The 21,237-nt window shown below is 38.2% G+C and overlaps 1 protein-coding gene across 6 annotated transcripts in view; it reads right to left on the reverse strand.

Moving 5' to 3' along the window:
• Positions 1-2,890: 2,890 nt before the first annotated feature.
• The window catches only part of KPNA1 (karyopherin subunit alpha 1), an 89,741-nt gene continuing 71,394 nt past the window's right edge, over positions 2,891-21,237 (reverse strand). For all 6 annotated transcript variants that reach the window (XM_055383801.2, XM_004036173.5, XM_019023573.3 and 3 more), the window contains exons 10-14: positions 20,086-20,164; positions 15,230-15,355; positions 11,702-11,829; positions 5,598-5,776; positions 2,891-5,235 (exon numbers count right to left, since the gene is read on the reverse strand). In XM_055383801.2, coding sequence (XP_055239776.1) covers positions 5,048-5,235; positions 5,598-5,776; positions 11,702-11,829; positions 15,230-15,355; positions 20,086-20,164 — 700 coding nt within the window. In that variant the 3' untranslated portion in view covers positions 2,891-5,047. The remainder of the gene's footprint in view (positions 5,236-5,597; positions 5,777-11,701; positions 11,830-15,229; positions 15,356-20,085; positions 20,165-21,237) is intronic.

Raw genomic sequence — 21,237 nt, forward strand, 5'->3', positions numbered from 1 at the left:
CACAAAGATGCATGCATATTCCTTCATTTAGTATTTATTGAATGTCTACTATGTGCAAGGCACTCACCCATGGCCTGACAGACCACATTCAAGTACAAAGAATCATTAGAGTCATTCCAAATCTAAGTGTCAGAACACTTTGAAGCAGGATGTAGAGTGGTCAGAATGACTTGAGGTAAAGCAGAAACACTCAACAACCAGTACATTAAAAGGTGATTTTAATTTTTGACATTCCTTGGGATGATATTCCTTTAGGAAGAAGTAGACTGTGTTAAATTCGCATCCATGGCACTGCTTCCTGAGGCAGTAATTCTTCAAAGCCTTTCCTTCTGTGTCAATACTTTCCACATTTATGCGTTTGAATGGATCCATGTGTTTAGCCATTATTTTACTAAACACGAAATCATTTGCACAAAAAAAAGAAAAAAAAACCTATTACCATACTTGTCTGGTCATACAGAATTTTAGCACCACAGAAGAGGAAAGATGTTTGGCCCGAGAGGGCCTACACTCCAGTCTGTGTAACCTAAAAGCAACTTAAGCCTGATTTCGTCATTTTCAGGGTGCCGATGGTGAGCAAGAGTCAGGAAGAATGGTCTAACAAAAAAGGCTGGCCCAGCTGTGGTTGCCAAGTCTAGTTCTGGGAGTTCCTGGGCACGGAACTACTGCGTGGCCACTGCTTTCTTCAAGACACAGAATTTGCAGGGCTCTTCCCCTCCCTTGGACAGCCATCTAAGTGTTGTAACCTTGGGGCAAAGTAATTTCTCTTAAGTCTTCACTTTGTCATCTATAATATAGCGACAATTATCAAAGAACATTTGGAAGATTACATGAGAAAAAAGGAAAGCCCTTAGCCAGGTATCTGGTGTACAACAGATGATCAAATAAAGACATGTTACCTTAATTTGACCTACAGGGAAAACACTCTGGGACTTCGTTTACCCTTAGTTGAAAAACAGAACGGAACACTACTTTTCTTTCTTCTTACCCCAAGCTTCCAGATGTATTTTATGTCCAGTAGCAGTTTGATATTTTAAATTAGCATATAAATATTTGCTTTATCAGATATTCTGATGTCCTGGTATCCATTGTTATAACCTGTATATAACCTGTAATCCTGAAGTGCTGGGATTACAGGCATGAGCCACCACATCCGGCCATAAACCCAGTAATTTTGTACGACAGATAAAACATTTTATGGAATATTCTTTATGATAGCCAACTTACTGTAGTAGTCACATCTGACCTTTGATAATTTTTTAAAATTAACTTCTGATGACAGGAAAAGATAGACCAAAATATTTCCCAATCTGGCAGATATATACTTAATCTGTTCAGCTCACAACAGAGAGAAATGGTCATATTGAGATGGATAAAAATTCAGATTTGAGACTTCCATGTATATAGGCATACCTGTGTCTGCAAATGAGCACATTTTGGAATGTAGGAGTTAGCATACAGTATGAAAGTTGAAAGCAAACAATGCTGGTTTCTAAAAGTGGATCCCTTTTCTTCACTGAACATCATCCTTAGACACCACAATTTCCAATATACTTAAAAACCATCAGCCCCTAAAAAGTTATAACGATTTGCCTATTGATATAAAAATTTTCACAAAACTAGCAAGAAAGAAAAACCCCTTGACTCCAGGAAAACCTTTTCATAATGCATCCCCCAAGTTGGGGGATTAAATCGCTGAAATGTTTATTTAGCACTAGAGAAGTAAATTCAAAGTTGCCTGTGGGTAGACATACAATAGGAGAATTGGCTGACAAAGTTTGGTTTATAAAATATACTTACATATTGTTTCTTAGGCAAAAATCGGCAGCAATCTGGAATAATTGATTTTTTATGAGATTAATTGCCAATCTTTTTATCTGTGACGATAATGCCAAAAATGACTCAGAGCCAATAACCTTCATCTGTCATATGGAAGAAACAATCCTAGGGCAATAGTTTTTTCAGAAGCGGAACTGACAAAGATAAGCGTTTAAAAGGGTCTTGATCAATTAGTTACAGGAACATGAAAGAAAGTGTTCCACAGAGAACTGTGTCTCCTAAAATCTCTTTCTTCTATCATCTACCTTACCCAGAATTTCTCAATCCAACCACATCTACCTGCTGGTCCATCAGATACCAGATGCCTTTACATCCAAAATTCTCTTAATGCTTTTTTTCCCCCACCAAAGTTCTCATTATAAATAATATAGATTGGAAGTTTGGAGGATGGAGGGGAATAAAAAGGAAAAGTAAAACAAAGTCACTTTCCCCAATCCATATATAAAACTACAAAAGAGTTTTCCTGTATTGAAATTAACATGCTTTTGTAATGAGCAGTGCCTTAGTGGTAGGGTATTCAGTGAATTTAAACTAAGTTAAGAGAATCTGACAGGCAAAGAACTAAAAACAGGATTTACAGTTACCCCTTAAAATGTCATTTCTGTTACCAAAAAGGCTGCTTCAGTACCAAGTTCCAACACATCTGAGTTATGCTACTTCACTTTTAGCCAATTCCAACTTTGATACTAAGAGAAAATCATTTTATTGTTAAAGAAACAAAAAAAAATTTAGATCTTATAGTTCATGAACTTCTAGGACAAGATAAATTCCTCTGTTTTAGACACAAAATAGATCACGTCAGTTAAATAGACTTTGTTTTAATTCACTCACTGAAACATCTCCAACTGCTAGCAAAAATTCCGAATGTCTGAATGCACACTACTCTTCCTAATGTGGGGAGACAACTGTGTGCTTTGTATCTTTCCCACTCAAATTGACTTATAAAATGAAATTATTTTAACTATCCAATGGAAGGTACATAATTTAAAACATCCTATAGAAATGACATGTTACTAGTAATTTACAATTTTAAAAAACAGCCACAAAAAAGTCAAAGCTAAAAACAAGATTTTTACTATGAATCAGTGCTTCTATTATCCTTCTGAAAGAAGTTATATTTTAATGTGATGTAAAGGCAACATTGAAATTTCTTCTTTAAATTAACCACCTAATTTATCCCTAAAATTACAAAGAATCAGTCTTTTACAGGTCAAGTGCAGTAAACTAAAATGTTCTCTCAGCACAAAGCAGCACTAGAAAAAGTAACAGTTATAGATGGGAGTTGACTAGTTTTGCAGTGGCTGCGCCATCAATAACAGACATCAGACGGTATCCATCCCAGAGCACAGACACTACTACAGACTAGATGCGAAGAATGCGTCACACTCTTGGCTGATAAATGTCCTTTGTCTTTGACTCTTTCTAGTTTGAATGAAGTGGATTTTTTAAAAGTTTAAATCAGGTCACGTAAGTTGGCTGCTTAAATAACATCATGATGAGGTATGAAAAGCTCTGAATATCCCTTACATTCAGCAGGATTTACCAGAGATGTATAATAGCTTGTCAGGGGCAACTTCCAAATAGTTTTTACACTTTGGGGTTATAATGAATTCTAGAAGAGGACAAGTCTAAAAAGGTTTAAAAGGGTATGCTCTGAAACAGAGGTGAGCAACCTTTTCCTTCAGAATTCACTTTGAACAGCACATCAACAAAAAAATCTTCTCTGGTAGTGTATCCCAACATTGAGTCAAGATGGCCAACTAGCACCGAGAAGTCGTATTGAACTCATTTGCAGTTCTCTTGGCAATTAAGCGTATTTTTTCATTCCAGTCCAAGCACAAATGTGGATCACTGAACACAGTACTGGAAGCGCCATTTGCAGGTACAGATTGCAGTCATCATTAAATGAGCCAGAAGGCAGATACTGTTTTTATTTTGTGTGGGGGGAGGGGGAAGTGGCACAGTACTAGCAGGAGATGAAATAAAATGATTAGGAAACAATGAGGTTATAAGATCACTGTTCTTATTTGGGTTAAGCAGGTCATGTTGAGAAGATGGTTATTTCTTTCAGATAAGGATGCTACATTAAAGGAATCGTGTGCAGCATGAAAAGATTAGAACTGAGCTGCACCTAAGAAAAAAATCCCAAAGTTACTTTCAAAAGTATGTGTTATCTGCCAGTCACAGAGGGGAAAAGCACCTAGGGTGAACTCCAATTTTTTAATGAGGACCTTGATCAGGACCACAAAGCCTGAAACATTTATTTTAATGCAGAAACACAGCCCCTAGTTACACTGATTGCATTTGGGAAAATTTGAGGGTTTTTTCTTCCTTAGTTTTTTTTATTAAATTACAGGATATGGTTTTCGATTACTAAGTATTCGAAATCCTCATACCAGCAACAGAAATGAACCACTTCCAAATTCTAAGACACAAAAGACCAAAGAGAAGCAAAAGCAATACAAATTAATATGTGTCCCTCTCCTTTCTGCTCTAAGGGAATCTACAAACCAGTATCACATTTAGGAGTCAAAGTGTTAATTCTTCAGCATTCCTGACAACTAGAAAGCACATTCACTGAAGGCTGAAGGTGAGGGAGTGGATGGTTTAACTTTAATATCTGAAGAATGGCGCCAATAGAGGAAAGAAAACCATCCAATCTCAGTAAGGATTAATGCAAATCTGGCTAGAAAAAGCCACCAGGTAATCCAAGGGTTCACTGTGGAAGAACTCATGAAAAGTACTCTGAAGTATACACAACAGGTCTAAACATCTCCCTTGTCGTAAGTAGTTGTGTAAAATTCAAGATAAAGATTTAGTCTCATCTTTTAATGTCAGTTTTTTCCGCCATGTTAAAGGGAATGAGGAGGAGTCCTCTTTTATTCCCCCACAAGAAAAAGGGAGCCACATTAATATGTGTATATTCCCATAACTCTAATGTAAGTGCGGATCTCCAAAGCCTAGGGATTTTTCCATAAAAGAGAGTGGGCCGTTCTGGTTACCCTTTTATTAGAAGGGTATTCCACCACAGAGAGCCGGAGGTTTTCCAGATGTGTGTAAGAGAGCAGGTGCGCAAGGCAAGCAAATGAGCGCAAACAGTATTATGGAAAACATTTGAGAAGTTAGCTCCATGAGGACTGTGGGCTCCACAAGAGGACTCGACTGGGTAGCCTGGTCTGACACAGGAACGTGAAAGCAGAGTATTGCTTCAAAGCTGGAAACCTTCCATAGGAGCCTCACACTGTTGGAAGATGTACTGCTGCTGGTTAAGGTCAACCTGGGGTGCAATGCTGCTGTCTTCATCTTCGGTCCCGAAGTAATGCTCAATAAGATCAAAAGCCTTTTGGTAGATCTCCTGGTTTTCATGACTCTGTAAGAACTCAATTTTATCCAGACCTAAAATGAAGAATAAAGGAAAATCTTTATTGAAAACTGCAATAATTATTGGAAATTCCATAACTATATATTCCTAAACTATATTTTGTCATATATCTCTGTTCTTGATGTAAAGAAAGATTATTTGTATCTCATAAGTATTTTATAATAGCACAGAAATGACTGCTGGGATTACATCTGAAAGCTAGTATTATAAACTGACATCTTAAATACATATGCAAGTAATATCCAGTCTGCAGAAGTAGCAATTTCCTAACAGTCCTCTTTTCATCCAGTGCCTAGCAGTAGGATTGTTTTTACTGAACTCTATCTATGACCCAATTCATTCTTGGCCATAAACTTCTTCAACCAAAGCATCTTACCATAAGCTTCTTCAATCAAAGCACAGTAAGGGTTAATGCCAGTGCCATTCCTTTTGGCTTCCTGTTCTCCAAGCCTCAGGATATTTTCCAAGCCATTTAGGGCAACCTGTACAATCTTAGAGTCCATGACCGTGAGGAGATCACAGAGCGGCTTGATACAACCAAGTTCTACTAGGTACCTAAATACAAAGAATAATGTAGTCAAACAAAACTTTTATAATTTTGTTAAACTTATGAAATTAGTGAGCGAGTCATCCTCAACTTCACTGCAGAGACTTAAAAAAAAAAAAAACAAAAAACAAGCACTCTTTCAACCATACAAGCTCTACCTTTTCACAAAACAAAAACAAAAAACCCTCTAAATAAATTATCCCAAACCAGTTCTCTGGCACCTTTCTCCATTCTTTTCTCTTCACAATTTATGCATTCCAAAAACAGGAATACTCACTTATTAATACCTTGAAATGAGCGACTCATCAAAATAGTATAGGTTTGAGTAATTTCATCTTTGTTTCCATAGATAGCCACACCTCTCAAACATGACACTCTTGGTGCTAAAAGCCAGCACAAGCCTGATAGGCCAAATCTTTCAAAGATGATTAGAATTTTAGTAAAGTAAGTTGTGGGAAGAATAAACAAATGTCAGAGGATTCTAGAACTGGTATTTTTCCTTTAATTCAAGCAGAATGTATAACCGTATGTAATCAAGATTAATCATACTTGAACTTCAGAGACATGATTACTGTATCACATTCACAGTAAATAGTCATGTCGTTTTTTATCATTCTGGTTTCTCAAGTTGAGTACAGAGAGGCAGGGATAATGAATCCAGTTGCATTATGTGAATGTTTGGTAAGGTCATTTTGAAACTTACTGCTAGTGCTAATCTCTTTCTCACATACTGCTTTTTTGTGTGGGGGAGGAAGAATTCAAAAATATATAAAAATAAATCTCTAGCCAAACAAGAAAAAAGGAGAAAAGACAAAATTACTAATATCATGAAAAAGAATCATCACTTGATCTCATGGATATTAAAAGGATAATAAAGGAATACTACAAACAACTCTATGCTCACACATTTGATCATTCAGATGATAAAATGAAAAATTTCTTGAAAGACACAAACCACCAAAACTCAATCATGGAGAAATGAATGATGTGAACAGGCTTACATGTATTAAATAAATTGAATCATTAATAACTTCCCAGAATAGAAAACATCAGGATGAGGGTTTCACACTGGTGAATTCTGGCAAACATTTACGGACAAAACGATACTAGTATTCTACCATCTCTTCCAGAAAACAAACAGTGGGGATACTTCTTAACTCAATCTTTGAGGCCAGCACTTCCCCAATACCAAAATTAAATAAAAACATTATAAGAAAGGAAAATTACAGACTAATATGTCTCATGAACATGAATACAAAAATCCTCAACAAAACATTATCAAATCAAATCCAAGAATGTATACAAAGAATTATATACCAAGTGGATTTATTCCAAATATGCCAGGCTGATCCATCATTTTAAAAAAATGAATCAATGTAATCAACTTACGATCATTTCAACGGATGCAAAAAAGCATTTAACAAAATCTAATACCTATTCATGATAAAAACTCAGCAAACAGGCCAGGCGTGGTGACTCAAGCCTGTAATCCCAACTCTTTGGGAGGCCAACGCGGGTGGATCACCTGAGGTCAGGAGTTCAAGACTAGCCTGGCCCACATGGTGAAACTCCGTCTCTATTAAAAATATAAAAATTAGCCAGATATGGCGGCGGGCACCTGTATTCCCAGCTACTTGGGAGGCTGAGGCAGAATTGCTTGAACCCAGGAGGCGGAGGTTGCAGGAGCCGAGACCGTGCCACTGCACTCCAGCCTGGGCGAAAGAGCGAAACTCTGTCTCAAAAAAAAAAAAGAATCTCATTTACATCAGCATCAAAAAAGTGTAAATCTAATAAATATGTACAACAGGATATATATGAGGAAAACTACAAAACTGATTATCTAAAAAAAAAAATGGAGAAATATTCCATGCTCATGGACAAAACTCAATATTGTTAAGATGGCAATTTTTCCCAACTTGATCTATAGATTCAATGTGATACTCCCAAACAAAATCCCAGCAAGTTAATAGATACCAGCAAACTGATTCTAAAGTTTATATGGGAAGGCAAAAGGCCCAGAATAGTCAATACAATACTGAAGAACAAAGTTGGAGGAATGACATTATCAACTTACTATAATCTAATCAAGACAGTGTGGTATTGGTGAAAGAACAAACAAAAAACCAGTGGAACAAAATAGAGGGCCCAGACATTCACAATACTTGAATGTTTGTTCCCCTGATGGTATCCTAGATGCCATTTAGGCTTTCTTTTTTAATTCTTTTTTTCATTCATTCATTCATTCATTCATTCATTCATTCATGTCTGACTGGGTTATTTCAAAAGACCTATCTTTAAGTTTAGTAATTCTTTCTTCTGCTTGATCTGATCCACTGTTGAAGATCTCAACTGTATTTTTATTTCATTCATTAAATTCTTCAGTGCTGGGAATCCTTTTTTATATGTTGTTATTGCTTTTTTAATTGTGTGGTGGTAGGATGGTAGGAGATGCTCATAACTTTTGTTTTGTAAATCTGTATTCTTTGATTTAACCCACCACCACTATTACTGCCATCATTCACAGATTCACCAAAAATTGGATAATAATTATCATACTTGTTTTTATTAATCTTTCTTACATTTATGTATAGCTGACATCTGTTTCAATGTTTAATATTAGAAGGTTTTTGGGTCTATATTTTGAAGGTTGGTGATGTTTCCTTGACCAGAAATATCACGTAGTAACTCAACTGATTTATATTAATTAGCCTATGATAAAATTGGTTTTGATATATACAATGTTTCTCTTAAAGTCAAAGTTTCCTGGAACCTATCAATGACATTAAGTGAGGACTTCCTATACTGTACTACGTGTGTGTGTGTGTGTGTGTGTGTGTGTGTGTGTGTGTGTGTGTGGTTTCTCAGATAAACTGTGTGTTTGTGTGTTTGGTTTCTCAGATAAACTGCAAATTCATGCACAGACCCGCACAAAAAGAATAGAAAGCCCAGAAACACACCCACACAAAAACAGTCAACTGATCTTTAACAGAAGAGCAAAGGCAATTAAGTGGAGAAGGGATTCCACCTTTTCAACAGTGCTAAAACTACTGAACATCCATACAGAAAAATAATGAACCTAGACACAGGCCTTACTTTGTGTCACTCGTGAGCTTAGACAGGCCAAGTCTTCCCAATACCCAAGACTGAGGCTTTCATCCCAGTATTCACCAGTCGATTACTTAATCATCCTTGTGAAAGAACGACCTATAGCAAGACTGACCTGCCACCTCCAAAAACACTGCATTCTCTCACTTTTCCTCATGCTATTCTCCCCTCCAAATTTGCCAAATCTCTATACAAATAGTAAGTTTCACTTCTTTGATGAATCTTTCTCTAATTTCAGTTAATAATCCTTATCCCTCATTAAGAACATGTGTTATATATGTATTAACATTTGATTATATTCAACCTAAAATTCTAGATATTTCCTAAAACATTCTTTTTTATCTTTTGAGACAGAGTCTCTCACTCTGTCTCCGAGGGTGGAGTGCAGTGGCACGATCTTGTCTCACTGCAACCAACCTCTGCCTCCTGGGTTCAAGCCATTTTCCCACCTCAGCCTCCCAAGTAGCTGGAACTACAGGAGAACACCAACACGCCCAGCTAATTTTTGTAGAGACAAGTTTTCTCCATGTTGGCTAGGCTGGTCTCGAACTCCTGACCTCAAGTGATTTGCCTGCCTTGTCCTCCCAAAGTGCTGGAATTACAGACGTGAGCCACCACGCCCGGCCAAGATATTTCCTAAAATATTCTAATTGTTTCTTGCATCCAAATCTGGTATCTGCCACAAGAATAAGCAGAAGCCAGATAGATGTCTTTTATAAGTGATAAAGTCAGTTTGTTTTTTGTAATTTGGACTGTAATATTTTTGTGACATTCTTTCAAGATAACTCTTCATGTGGGGAAGAAGAAACTGCTAGGAGATTGATAATTAATTTTATTATAAATAGCTATGCTGAATTTTAAAAAGGGACAGTAGCAATTCTACGCTTCTCTAACAGAGCAAAATACTCCTGAATACTTTCTCATGAAAAATGGCATAATAAAATATATATGTTTATGGTTTATTTCTTCTTCTTTTTTTTTTTTTTGAAACGGAGTCTCACTCTGTCACCCAGGCTGGAGTGCAGTGGCATGATCTCAGCTCACTGCAACCTCTGCCTCCCGGGTTCAAGCGATTCTCCAGTCTCAGCCCCGCAAGTAGCTGGGATTACGGGTGCACGCCACCACACCTGGCTAATTTTTGTACTTTTAGTAGAGACGGGGTTTCACCCTGTTGGCCAGGCTGGTCTCAAACTCCTGACCTTGTGATCCGCCTGCCTTGGCCTCCCAAAGTGGTGGGATTACAGGCGTGAGCCGCCACACCCGGCCTGGCTTATTTCAATTAAGAAAATATATTTACTATAAAATGTAGAGACAATAATTATAAATGTGAATTTGAACATAAAGCTTATTCAAATAACTATAGTACTTCATTATTTTTACCATCTGGTGACAGCATAATTAAAATCATAGTACTCTAGAATCAGAATTTTGGAGGTTGGAAAAAACCTACAAGACAAATGTGCTTCTGTCTCCCTGAAATAACCTGCCCATGATGAACTTCACCAAAATAGCTACTGCATATGTTAATCTGTTTGTAATTTTATTCTTTCAGGTACATATTTCTTATTTTCTCTACCTGATAAATTTCTGTACTTTGTTACGACTATTTTTATTTTTTAATTCCAAACAGAACACTCAAAACTAGCATCTGATGAATGCCTACATTCAGTCCACAAAGCAACAATGTAAGCAGTAGCTATGTTTATCTGATATTACGTATGAGTAAGGAGTTAATGCTTTAGCACTCATTTGAAACCATCTTTCCCTAATTTTGGATTCCCCATAAAGTTAAGACTGGCTGAGTCTAGGCTCCATTTTTCTCTTCATCATTACTTTTTTTCCCTATCTGAAATACGAGATGTCCTGAATTTTGCATTTAATTATATGATGCTCCTTTGAAGAACTGATTCCCATCCATATTTATGTTTTCTTCCACTCATTAAGCTTATAAGCTGCTCATCGGGCATGATGGCTCACACCTGTAATTCCAGCACTTTGGGAGGCCGAGGCGGGTGGATCGCCTGAGCTCCAGAATTCAAGATCAGCCTGGCCAACAGGAGAAAACTCCGTTTCTACTAAAAATACAAAAATTAGCTGGGTGTGGTGGCACTCACCTGTAATCCTAGCTACTAGGGAGGCTGAGGCAGGAGAATCGCTTGAACCCAGGAGGTGGAGGTTGCAGTGAGCCGAGACAGTGCCACTGCACTCCAGCCTGGGCAACAGAGAGAGACTCCATCTCAATCAATCAGTCAATCACTAAGCTGCTACCAAGGGAGCCATTTAAGTCTTGAGCTGCTACAGCTCCTCCCTTTAACAAGAATACCATAGTACTTAAGAAGATACCTGCCTCTACTAAATTTGGCACTTTATTCTCAGACATACCACTCTTTCAATTCTGATCCAATTCTACTATCAAGACATCTAAACTAAAAAGGGCAAGAGTGAGTTATTAAACTTGGGCTCTAAGTTCTACAAGTAACCTATATTACCCAAGATATTTCTGACAAGTAGCTCCAGAGTAGGTTGAAGCAAGGATTTCTATTGCCTCAAGCCTCGACTATGCCTACTTCTTATATCCCAGGATTGTTTTTCAGCAAAAAGAAATGGGAGAGATATAAAGAATTAAATACACATCTAATTATGACACCAAGGACAATTTCCTAAGGACTGGAACTAAACATTCTTATTTGGTAAGATCGTCTCTCACTTACTTTTCCCCTCAAAGGCAGCTAATCTTTTACTCTAGGTAATATGTGGGAGGTTATAAGGTGATAGACACAATAATAATTTTTCTTTAACTTACAATATGCTGCCTGATTGGTACTTACTTGATCTGTTCAGCTGATCCTCCAGAAGTTGCATTTGTGATGGCCCAAGCTGCTTCTTTTCTTGTCCGAAATTCAGCAGTTTGTAAAATACTAATGAGGGCTGGGAAAATGTTGGCATCTATCACAGTCTAAAAGTAAAGAAAAACTTAAATGGAAAAAACTGAGATTTATAAAAATATTCATGATACTAATTATAATTTCTAAGCTAGTTTGACTATTAACACCCCTTCTCCTGTCAGAAATAAATTGAAAAGAGTTATGTCATTATCTCTAACCTTTTTTTTTCTTTTTTGAGATGGAGTCTCACTCTGTTGCCCAGGCTGGAGTGCAGTGGTGCAATCTCAGCTCACTGCAGCTTCCACCTCCTGGGTTCAAGTGATTCTCCTGCCTCAGCCTCCCAGGTAGCTGGGACTACAGGTGCACACCACCAAGCTCGGCTAATTTTTGTACTTTTAGTAGAGACGGGGCTTCACCATGTTGGCCAGGCTGGCCTTGAACTCCTGACCTCAGGTGATCCACCCACCTCGGCCTCCCAAAGTGCAGGGATTACAGGTGTGAGCCACCGCACCCGGCCTATCCCTAGTCCTTATTCTGTCTTGGTATCACTGAAAACATCTTCCCTGGAGTTTATGATCTTATAATCTCCAATTTTCTCTGAGTTCTTTTCTCTTTTACTTTCCTCTTTTGTTCTGCCCATAGTAACAAATTTTAAGAGCTCAATTTTCTGCTCCTCTGCTATTCCATTCTCTGATAGCATGTGAACTTCCATGTGCGAAAACTCTCTAGTCCTCACTTCTCACTGGAGCATCAGCCCAGGGTAGCCAGCAGTTTACGTTAGGTCTGCTAGTCACCTCAAACACATCATCTGCCCGCTATATCAAGTTTCCTTTTAAACCTCTCTAGTTCACAAACGCTATTAATTTACATTCTCAATTTTTAAAATCCTGAGTCCATCTTTTTCCTTTCCTTTGGCATTGCCATGCTATTTTCCCAGCCACCACCTCCCAGATTACCAAAATAAGACTTATAGTTGGATGGAGTACTTTTACTCAATCCCATTCATGTACTAACACTAAAGTAGCCTTCCCAAAATTACTTTCTCCCTGTTTCTTCCTGGCTCAAGTACCTAACATGGGTTTATATCATTTCCTACATTAAGAAACTGAGAAGTTCTGCATAAAAAAGCCTGGTGGTGACAGGCAATCAAATACAGATGAAATCACCTCATATGAATGCTATAGATTGTTATAGCTATTAATCTCAGTTCCTAATTCAGCATTTTGGGGACAAAATGCTTTCGTGGTCAAAAACTCTTATTATACCTGTGAAGGACGTCAACAAAGTTTGACTAAGTTGATTAGTGGAAAGACACCTAATCCCGGTCCTGTCATTTTACTAGAGGTGCTCTTGAGCAAATCATTTTAATTCCATGAGCCGTTTCATCTTTTTATTCAAATTTTTTATTGACAAATAATAATCGTATGTATTTATGGGATACAATGTAATGGATGCTTCACTACACATACACAAACACACACACACACACAAAATTGTGGTAAATGAAAACCTCGGATTAGATGACCTCTCTGTTTCCATTCATCTCCAACGCCCTCTATGTCTCTGTTACATCTTTTCCTACCCATTGTTCCATCCTTGAACATTGCCCAGGCTGAACACTTTGGCGCACTGCTTGTCGTCCACTTGAGTTACTCTCCCACCAATACAAAGACAAAAGTAAAAACCAAGTAACTATTTAAAGAAAAATGGGTATCCAAAAATTCATCAAAAATTTGAGGCAATCTACATGGGTCCACTGGAAAAATAAGTATCTTACTTGGAAAGAGTTAAAGCCAATCATGTTCAGCATAAAGCCCATCAAAACATTTTGAAAATACAAGACATTATTTGTTGCAGGAAGTCAGGGACCCCGAATGGAGGGACCATGAAGCCATGGCAGAAGGACATAAATTGTGAAGATTTCATGGACATTTATTAGTTCCCCAAAATTAATACTTTTATCATTTCTTACACCTGTCTTTACTGCAATCTCTGAACATAAACTGTGAAGATTTCATGGACATTTATCACCTCCCCAATCAATACTCTTATAATTTCCTATGCCTATCTTTACTTTAATCTCTTAATCCCGTCATCTTTGTTAAGCTGAGGATGTATGTCGCCTCAGGACCCTGTGATGACTGCATTGACTGCACAAGTTGTTCATAAAGCATGTGTGTTTAAACAATATGAAATCTGGGCACCTTGAAAAAAGAAGAGGATAACAGCGATGTTCAGGGAACAAGGGAGATAACCATCAGGTCTGACTGCCTGAGAGCTATGCAGAACAGAGCTATTATTTCTCTTCTTACAAAAGTGAATAGGGGAAATATCACTGAATTCTTTTTCTCAGCAAGGAACAGCCCTGAGAAAGAGAATGTGTTCATAGGGGGAGGTCTCTAAAATGGCCACTCTGGGACTGTCTGTCTTATATGGTTGCAGATAAGGGATGAAATAAACCCCGGTCTCCCTTAGCGCTCCCAGGCCTATTAGGACGAGGAAATTCCCACCTAGTAAATTTTAGTCAGACTGGTTGTCTGTTCTCAAACCCTGTCTCCTGATAAGATGTTATCAATGACAATGCATGCCTGAAACTTCATTAGCAATTTTAATTTCGCCCCATGCTCTGCCATTTGCCTTGTGATATTTTATTGCCTTGTGAAGCATGTGATCTCTGTGACCCACAACCTATTCGTACACTCCCTCCCCTTTGAAAACCACTAATAAAAACCTGCTGGTTTTGCGGCTTGGGGGGCATCACGGAACCTGCTGACACGTGATGTCTCCCCCGGACAGCCAGCTTTAAAATTTCTCTCTTTTGTACTCTTTCCCTTTATTTCTCAGACTGGCTGACACTTAGGGAAAATAGAAAAGAACCTACATGAAACACTGGAGGTGGTTCCCCTGATAACTATTTCTTGGATCTTGATGAAACATCAAATATTAACGGCAACAGAAAAAATGAAGGCTTAAGTGTAAATTTCAAAAGACTTAACATCTATAAGCTAGGATAAAGTAAAAAGCTGACTATGAAATAAGACAACAACATTGAAAGTGGTCTTCAAAGCAATAATGAAAACAATATACGTTTTGTTTTGAGATGGAGTCTTGCTCTGTCACCCAGGATGGAGTACAGTGGCACAATCTCGGCTCACTACAACCTCTACCTCCAGGGTTCAAGTAATTCTCCTCCCTCAGCCTCCCGTGTAGCTGGGACTACAGGCACCTGCCACTGCGACTGGCTAATTTTTTTGTATTTTTAGTAGAGACAAGGTTTCATCATGTTGACCAGGATGGTCTTGAACTCCTGACCTCAAGTGATCCACGGGCCTCAGCCTCCCAGAGTGCTGGGATTACAGGCAGGAGCCACCGCACCCAGCCAAAAACAAATGTGTTTTAAAGGGTGACTGAGAAAAAAACCTTACTTTTCAATAAAAATACTGAAAGAAAAGTTAGGTCCTATGAGGTTACCTGGATCTGTGCCCTATTTCCAGCTGTAATATTAGATATCGTCCAACATGCTTCCTTTTTGATAGATTCCTTTGGGCTACTCAGCAAATGCAATAAACTCTGCAGAGCTGAGCAATTCAGAATTACCTAAAAGAAAAAGTTTGAAAATTTTACTTATTGTATTGTTCTAAATATCAATGTTTAACTTAAGGAACATATTTTATGAAAGACATAACATCTCCCCTTGAAATTTTATAAATAAGTAACTTTATACAGGTAAAAAAAAGTATTCACTGTTAATAAGAATTAGTTTCTAAGAGTATCAGTACGGTTTCATTGTACACATTCACAACTGCTAAACCGTACTTAATAAGATACAATAATGTTACTATTGTAATTACAAAAGCATTACTCATTCACCTTCCCATCCCAATAGTGTAAGTCTTCTGAATGGGTAAATATATCAAGTGGCCAGAAAAGTCAGGAGTCTCAGATTTGTAGGTCCTCTGATAACACATTACTTGGTAGTCAATGAACGAATACGTACTTAATGAGGTATATTAGATGCTTTATAGGATACAAAGATAAAAAAGATATGACCTCAGCTATCAGTTTATAAAGGTGAAGGAGGTAACACAAATACACATGAAGAAGGAGACCTACTCTACTAGAAACTAAAATAAAAGTTTGATTAAAATAGTATACGGCAGATTTAAGAATCATTAAACAGAGAACAAAGATCTATTCTAGAAACAAATGCAGCTATTTATAAAGTTTATAATAAGTTAATCCTTTCTTCCAATGACTTGTGGCTATGACAGAACTGGAATAAAAAGCTAAACAGATTAAAGACAATTTTTTCAAAATCAGTTCTTAACCCTGATATGGTTTGGATCTGTGTCCCCACCCAAATCACATGTCGAATTGTAATCCCCAAGGTTGGAGGTGGGGCCTGGTAGGAGGTGACTGGATCATGGGGGATGGATCCTTCAAGAATGGTTAGCACCATCCCCATGGTTCCGTTCTAGTATGTAGCACCTTCTCCTACTCTTTGCTCCTGCTCACGTCACATAAGACATGCCTGCTTTCTCTTCATCTTCCACCATAACTTTTAAGTTTCCTGAGACCTCCCCAGAAGCAGAAGCTACTATATGCGTCCTGTATGGCCTACAAAAACATGAGCCAATTAAACCTCTTTTCTTTATAAACTACTCAGTCTTCGGTATTTCTTTTTTGTTTTTTTTTTTGAGACAGAGTTTCGCTCCTGTTGCCCAGGCTGAAGCACAATGGCGCAATCTCTGCTCACCGCAACCTCCGCCTCCTGGGTTTAAGTAATTCTCCTTCCTCAGCCTCCTGAGTAGCTGGGATTACAGGCATGCGCCACCACGCCCGGCTAATTTTGTATTTTTAGTAGAGACAGGGTTTCTCCATGTTGGTCAGGCTGGTCTTGAACTCCCGACTTCATGTGATCCACCTACCTCAGCCTCCCAAAGTGCTGGGATTACAGGCAGGAGCCACCGCGCTCAGCCAGGTATTTCTTTATAGCAATAAAATAACACACTAATATAAACCCTAAGTCACCAAAATAAATTTGCAACTACTTAAGAGTAAATATTTTTAAAAGGAATCATAAAGCAGAATATTAGAAAATAGCTGACTTGGGGATGGTAAAAGACTGTATGTATGAGCATAAAAATAAAGAAATTATAGGGGAAAATAAAAATTTCATGAAACATGTTTTCATGTCAAAAATCGTAACAGATTTTAAATGTACACCATCCAATGTGAAAAATATTTGCAACAAATGAGAGGGTTGCTATGTGTAAACTGAAAAGAGAAACTAAAATTTTAATAGAAAATTATCTCCTAAGTAATGAAAGAAATGCAAATTAAAATGAAGTCTTTTATGCCTATTAAATAGGCAACAGGATTTCATTAGCAAAAAGAGGGACTGACACTGCACATAAGCTAGAAATGAAAAAATGCAGAGACAAGCTATTACAAAGTACCGTAAGAACAGACTACTGAGGCTATTTTATTTTAAGAAACATAGTCTCGTTCTATCACTAAGGCTGGAGTGTGGTGGCATGATCATATCTCACTGCAACCTCAAACTCCTGGGTGCAAGCAATCCTCCTGCCTCAGCCTCCTGAGTAGAGTAGGTAGGACTACAGTTACATGCCATCATGCTCAGCTAATTAAAAAAAAAATGTTTTTAGAGATGGGGTCTTGCTATATTGCATGGGCTGGTTTGGAACTCCTGGGCTCAGGCAATTCTCTCACCTCAGCCTCTCAAAAAGCTAGGAATACAAGCATGAGCCAGCATACCTGGCCATGATGAGGCTATTACAAAAGAGTTCTATGCCCCAAAAATAATAGGCTAGAAAGAAGAACGAGACTAAAATCTTAAGGAGAAATTCCTTTGAATCTTTCAAGTTTCTTTATCTTACAGGCACTTAAGCAGCTTATTGTTTCTAGAGGAAGATAATGCAAATAACATTACTTTAGGAAAGATTCAGCTGTTATTAGGGGGAATAAATTGAGAAGAGTAACTGCTTAGGACAGTCGGAGGATGGATGGGTACAGCAAAAACCTGTGTGTGTGACAAGGACCAAAAGAATGTAATTTGATGGGGATCTAGTAACAATAAGAATCAAGAAGACCCAGCAACTTGCTATACAAACTATAAGGGAGGGAGACACCACATGTGACTGCAAAGTTTCATGTTTAGGTAAATAGAATAGTTATATCATTACCTGAAATAGGAAAAATAAAAACTTGGAACTTGCTTTGTGGGGGAAAGAAGATATAATGTGAGACAAACGTGAGATATGCAAGCAGAAATATGTAAGAGACTACTGCAGATACAGGACTGAAACTTGAGATAGGTCAGAACTAGATGTATAGATTCAGAACTTCACTGCATTCAATAAATATTCTTTAAGTCCCTATATATTGTGCCAGAAATTATTAGATTTACAGAGGCACAGAAATAAACACTGACATAATCCACCTCTAGAATCTTAAAATCTAGTAATTAGTTACAATACAATGTGATTAATATTCTGATGGATAAAGAAAAAAAAATAAGTACCTAACTTAAGAGTTTACGGTCAAACAGGGCTTCTCAGAGAAAATAATGTTAATACCAAGACTTGAAGAACAAGAAAACATGAGGAGCAGAGAATGTGGATATGTGTGAGGTGGCAGTCAGAGCAAGGGGTAGCAGTGGAGACACATGTTCCAGGCAGAGGGAATAAAGCATGCGTTAAAACTCAGAGCTGAGAGTGGCCACAGCCAATTCAAGGAACAAATATGGCAAAAGCATACAGCATATGGAGGTGGGTGAGGGACAGAAAGATACTGATAGGGTTCAAAAATTCAGAGGGTATAAAAGACTCTATAGTTGTTAAAAGCCTCTTTCCCCTTCTTGTATCCCAGCCAACCAGTTCCCCTCAAAGACAACCAACATTTTCAGTTCCCTGTATATCCTTCCAGAGAAATTTTATGCACATATAGTCAAACATATATTCTTTTCTTCTCCTATTCTCTTCTGAAGTGTCTGAACTAAGCCCTGCAAAGGATGAATAGAGACAGAACAACAGGACTTAGTAACTGATGATGGAGTTGGAGGAGAGGAAAGAATCAAGCTGATGTCCAGGTTTCAGGGGAACTGATGGTGCCATTCACTGATACAGGGAACATAAGCAGAGGTTCAGGTAATGCAAGGGGAAATGAGTTCCCTTGTGTACAGAATATATTTAAAGTAAATACATTACAGTTAGAAGACACCTGAGAGAACAAATCTAATCTCCTTAATTTTAAAGATTAGAAAAGGCATTAAACGTATTGCTGAAAGTCAGAACTGGTGAAGAAAACGCTAAGGCTAAAACCCAATTCCCAATTCTGAATCCATGCACACAAGGGTAATCACTGACATTATAAATAAGATCTATGAATGAGGCAGAAGGATTGCCCCGTGGAAGATGTCCACAAAATGAGACAAGAGGAAAAGGAGCTTGCTAGGGAGAAATAAATGGTCAATGAGGCAGAAGAACTAAAAGACTTCAACATCACAACACAGCTGAGATTTCAGGAAGAAATATGGCTAGAACAATGCACTGTGAATGGTGTGTCTTGATACAGAAGTTGAATAGAGTAGATGGTGACATTAGAAAGTCGGAGGGAAGAATCTTCCTCACACAGGGGACTTACCATGTACAAAAGGAGAGAGCTATCAGAGAAGGTGATATTGACATGAAAAAGACAGAGAAAAGATGCTACTAGAGGATTCTGATGCCCATGAGAACTATTTCAAATAGGAGTGAAGAAAAACAAATCTGCCTGACCAAAAAATAGTCACTATCATAGGACAACCCCAAACTACTACAAGTCAGAGATACTAAAGGTATTGAGAGTAGATGCCTAAACCAACTTTTTTTTTTTCTTTGAGCCGGAGTCTCACTCTGTTGCCCAGGCTGGAGTGCAGTGGTGCGATCTCGGCTCACTGCAACCTCTACCTCCTGGGTTCAAGCGATTCTTCTACCTCAGCCTCCCAAGTAGCTGGAACTACAGGCACATGCAACCACGCCCGGCTAATTTTTTGTATTTTTAGTAGAGATGAGGTTTCACCATGTTGCCCAGGCTGGTGTCGAACTCCTGAGCTCAGGCAATCCGCCCGCCTCAGTCTCCCAAAGTGCTGGGATTACAGGTGTGAGCGAAAGCCCCCAGCCCAACATTTTTAAACATTGGTATAACAGAGTATCAAGTTTCCCTAATACTATGGAGTAAAATACGATAATAGATAATAGAAACATGATCATGAAGTTCAATATACTGTTTTTAAAGGAAAAAAGAAAGTTACCACTTCTTCATACCTGTGTCTGAATATCATCCCCTGTGACAATGTTTCCCACAGCTCGCAAAGCAGGAGAAACCACTTTATAATCATTATGCCTGCAAAAACAAAAAGTAATGTTATAGCAAACAGTTCTATCCTTAGTTTCATTTCCTTCCAAGACCAAAATTAAAAAACAAAAAAATCGTGATAGAATTTTAGAGCAGAAATGTACCCACGGGGCTAATTAAGGGAACGCCACTTATCATGATGATGGAATGTCTGGTGTTCCCTAGAACTGTCTTTCCCCTTATTTTAGTACATTTGGAAAAAACTACCAATCTTTCCTAGGAATCTTTCCCAGGTATTCCATCACCGGGATTCCAACTTTTCCCTCTCATTCTTTAATATAGGTTTCATTTCCTCTTTACTGGCTTTTGTATGGTTGCTGAGATAATTGAGAGCAATAATTAACATTTACGCAACATTTTTAAGTTTTATAAATTGTCTTAATTTTCAGACGTAAAAGTGACACATCAACAGCTGAACTAACTTGAAAATGCAAGTCAGGAGTCACACTCTAAATACAAAGGTCTTTCAACTAAACCTACTAAACAAGCTGCCTTACTGGTCCAAAAACCACTCCACAAAGCCATATATATATATTTGAAGACAGATATTAAGTCCTTATTTCTAGCTAAATTAAGTCAGTATCTTTTGATTTTCCTTAAGGGTCCTATTTTTCCCTCCACTTTAATGAGACCGATCACTCCTCTAAAAACTAAGCCAGTTCCTTCAAATTTAACATGTGATGATTAAAAAGAAATGGCTGGGTTCCGTTCCAAGATAGCTGAATAGGAACAGCTCTGGTCTGCAGCTACCAGAGTGATCGACGCAGAAGACGGGTGATTTCTGCATTTCCAACTGAGGTACCTGATTCATCTCACTGGGACTGGTTGGACAGTGGGTGCAGCCCACGGAGGGCGAGGTGAAGCACGACAGGGCATCGCCTCACCCAGGAAGCGCAATGGGTCAGGGGATTTTCCTTTCCTAGCCAAGGGAAGCTGTGACAGACTGTACATGGAAAATCGGTACACACCCGCCCAAATACTGTGCTTTTCCCACAGTCTTAGCAAATGGCAGACAAGGAGATTGCTCTCCCATGCCTGGCTCAGCGGGTCCCATGCCCATG

This window comes from Gorilla gorilla, chromosome 2 (assembly GCF_029281585.2).
Source record: "Gorilla gorilla gorilla isolate KB3781 chromosome 2, NHGRI_mGorGor1-v2.1_pri, whole genome shotgun sequence".
Taxonomy (NCBI): Eukaryota; Metazoa; Chordata; class Mammalia; order Primates; family Hominidae; genus Gorilla; species Gorilla gorilla.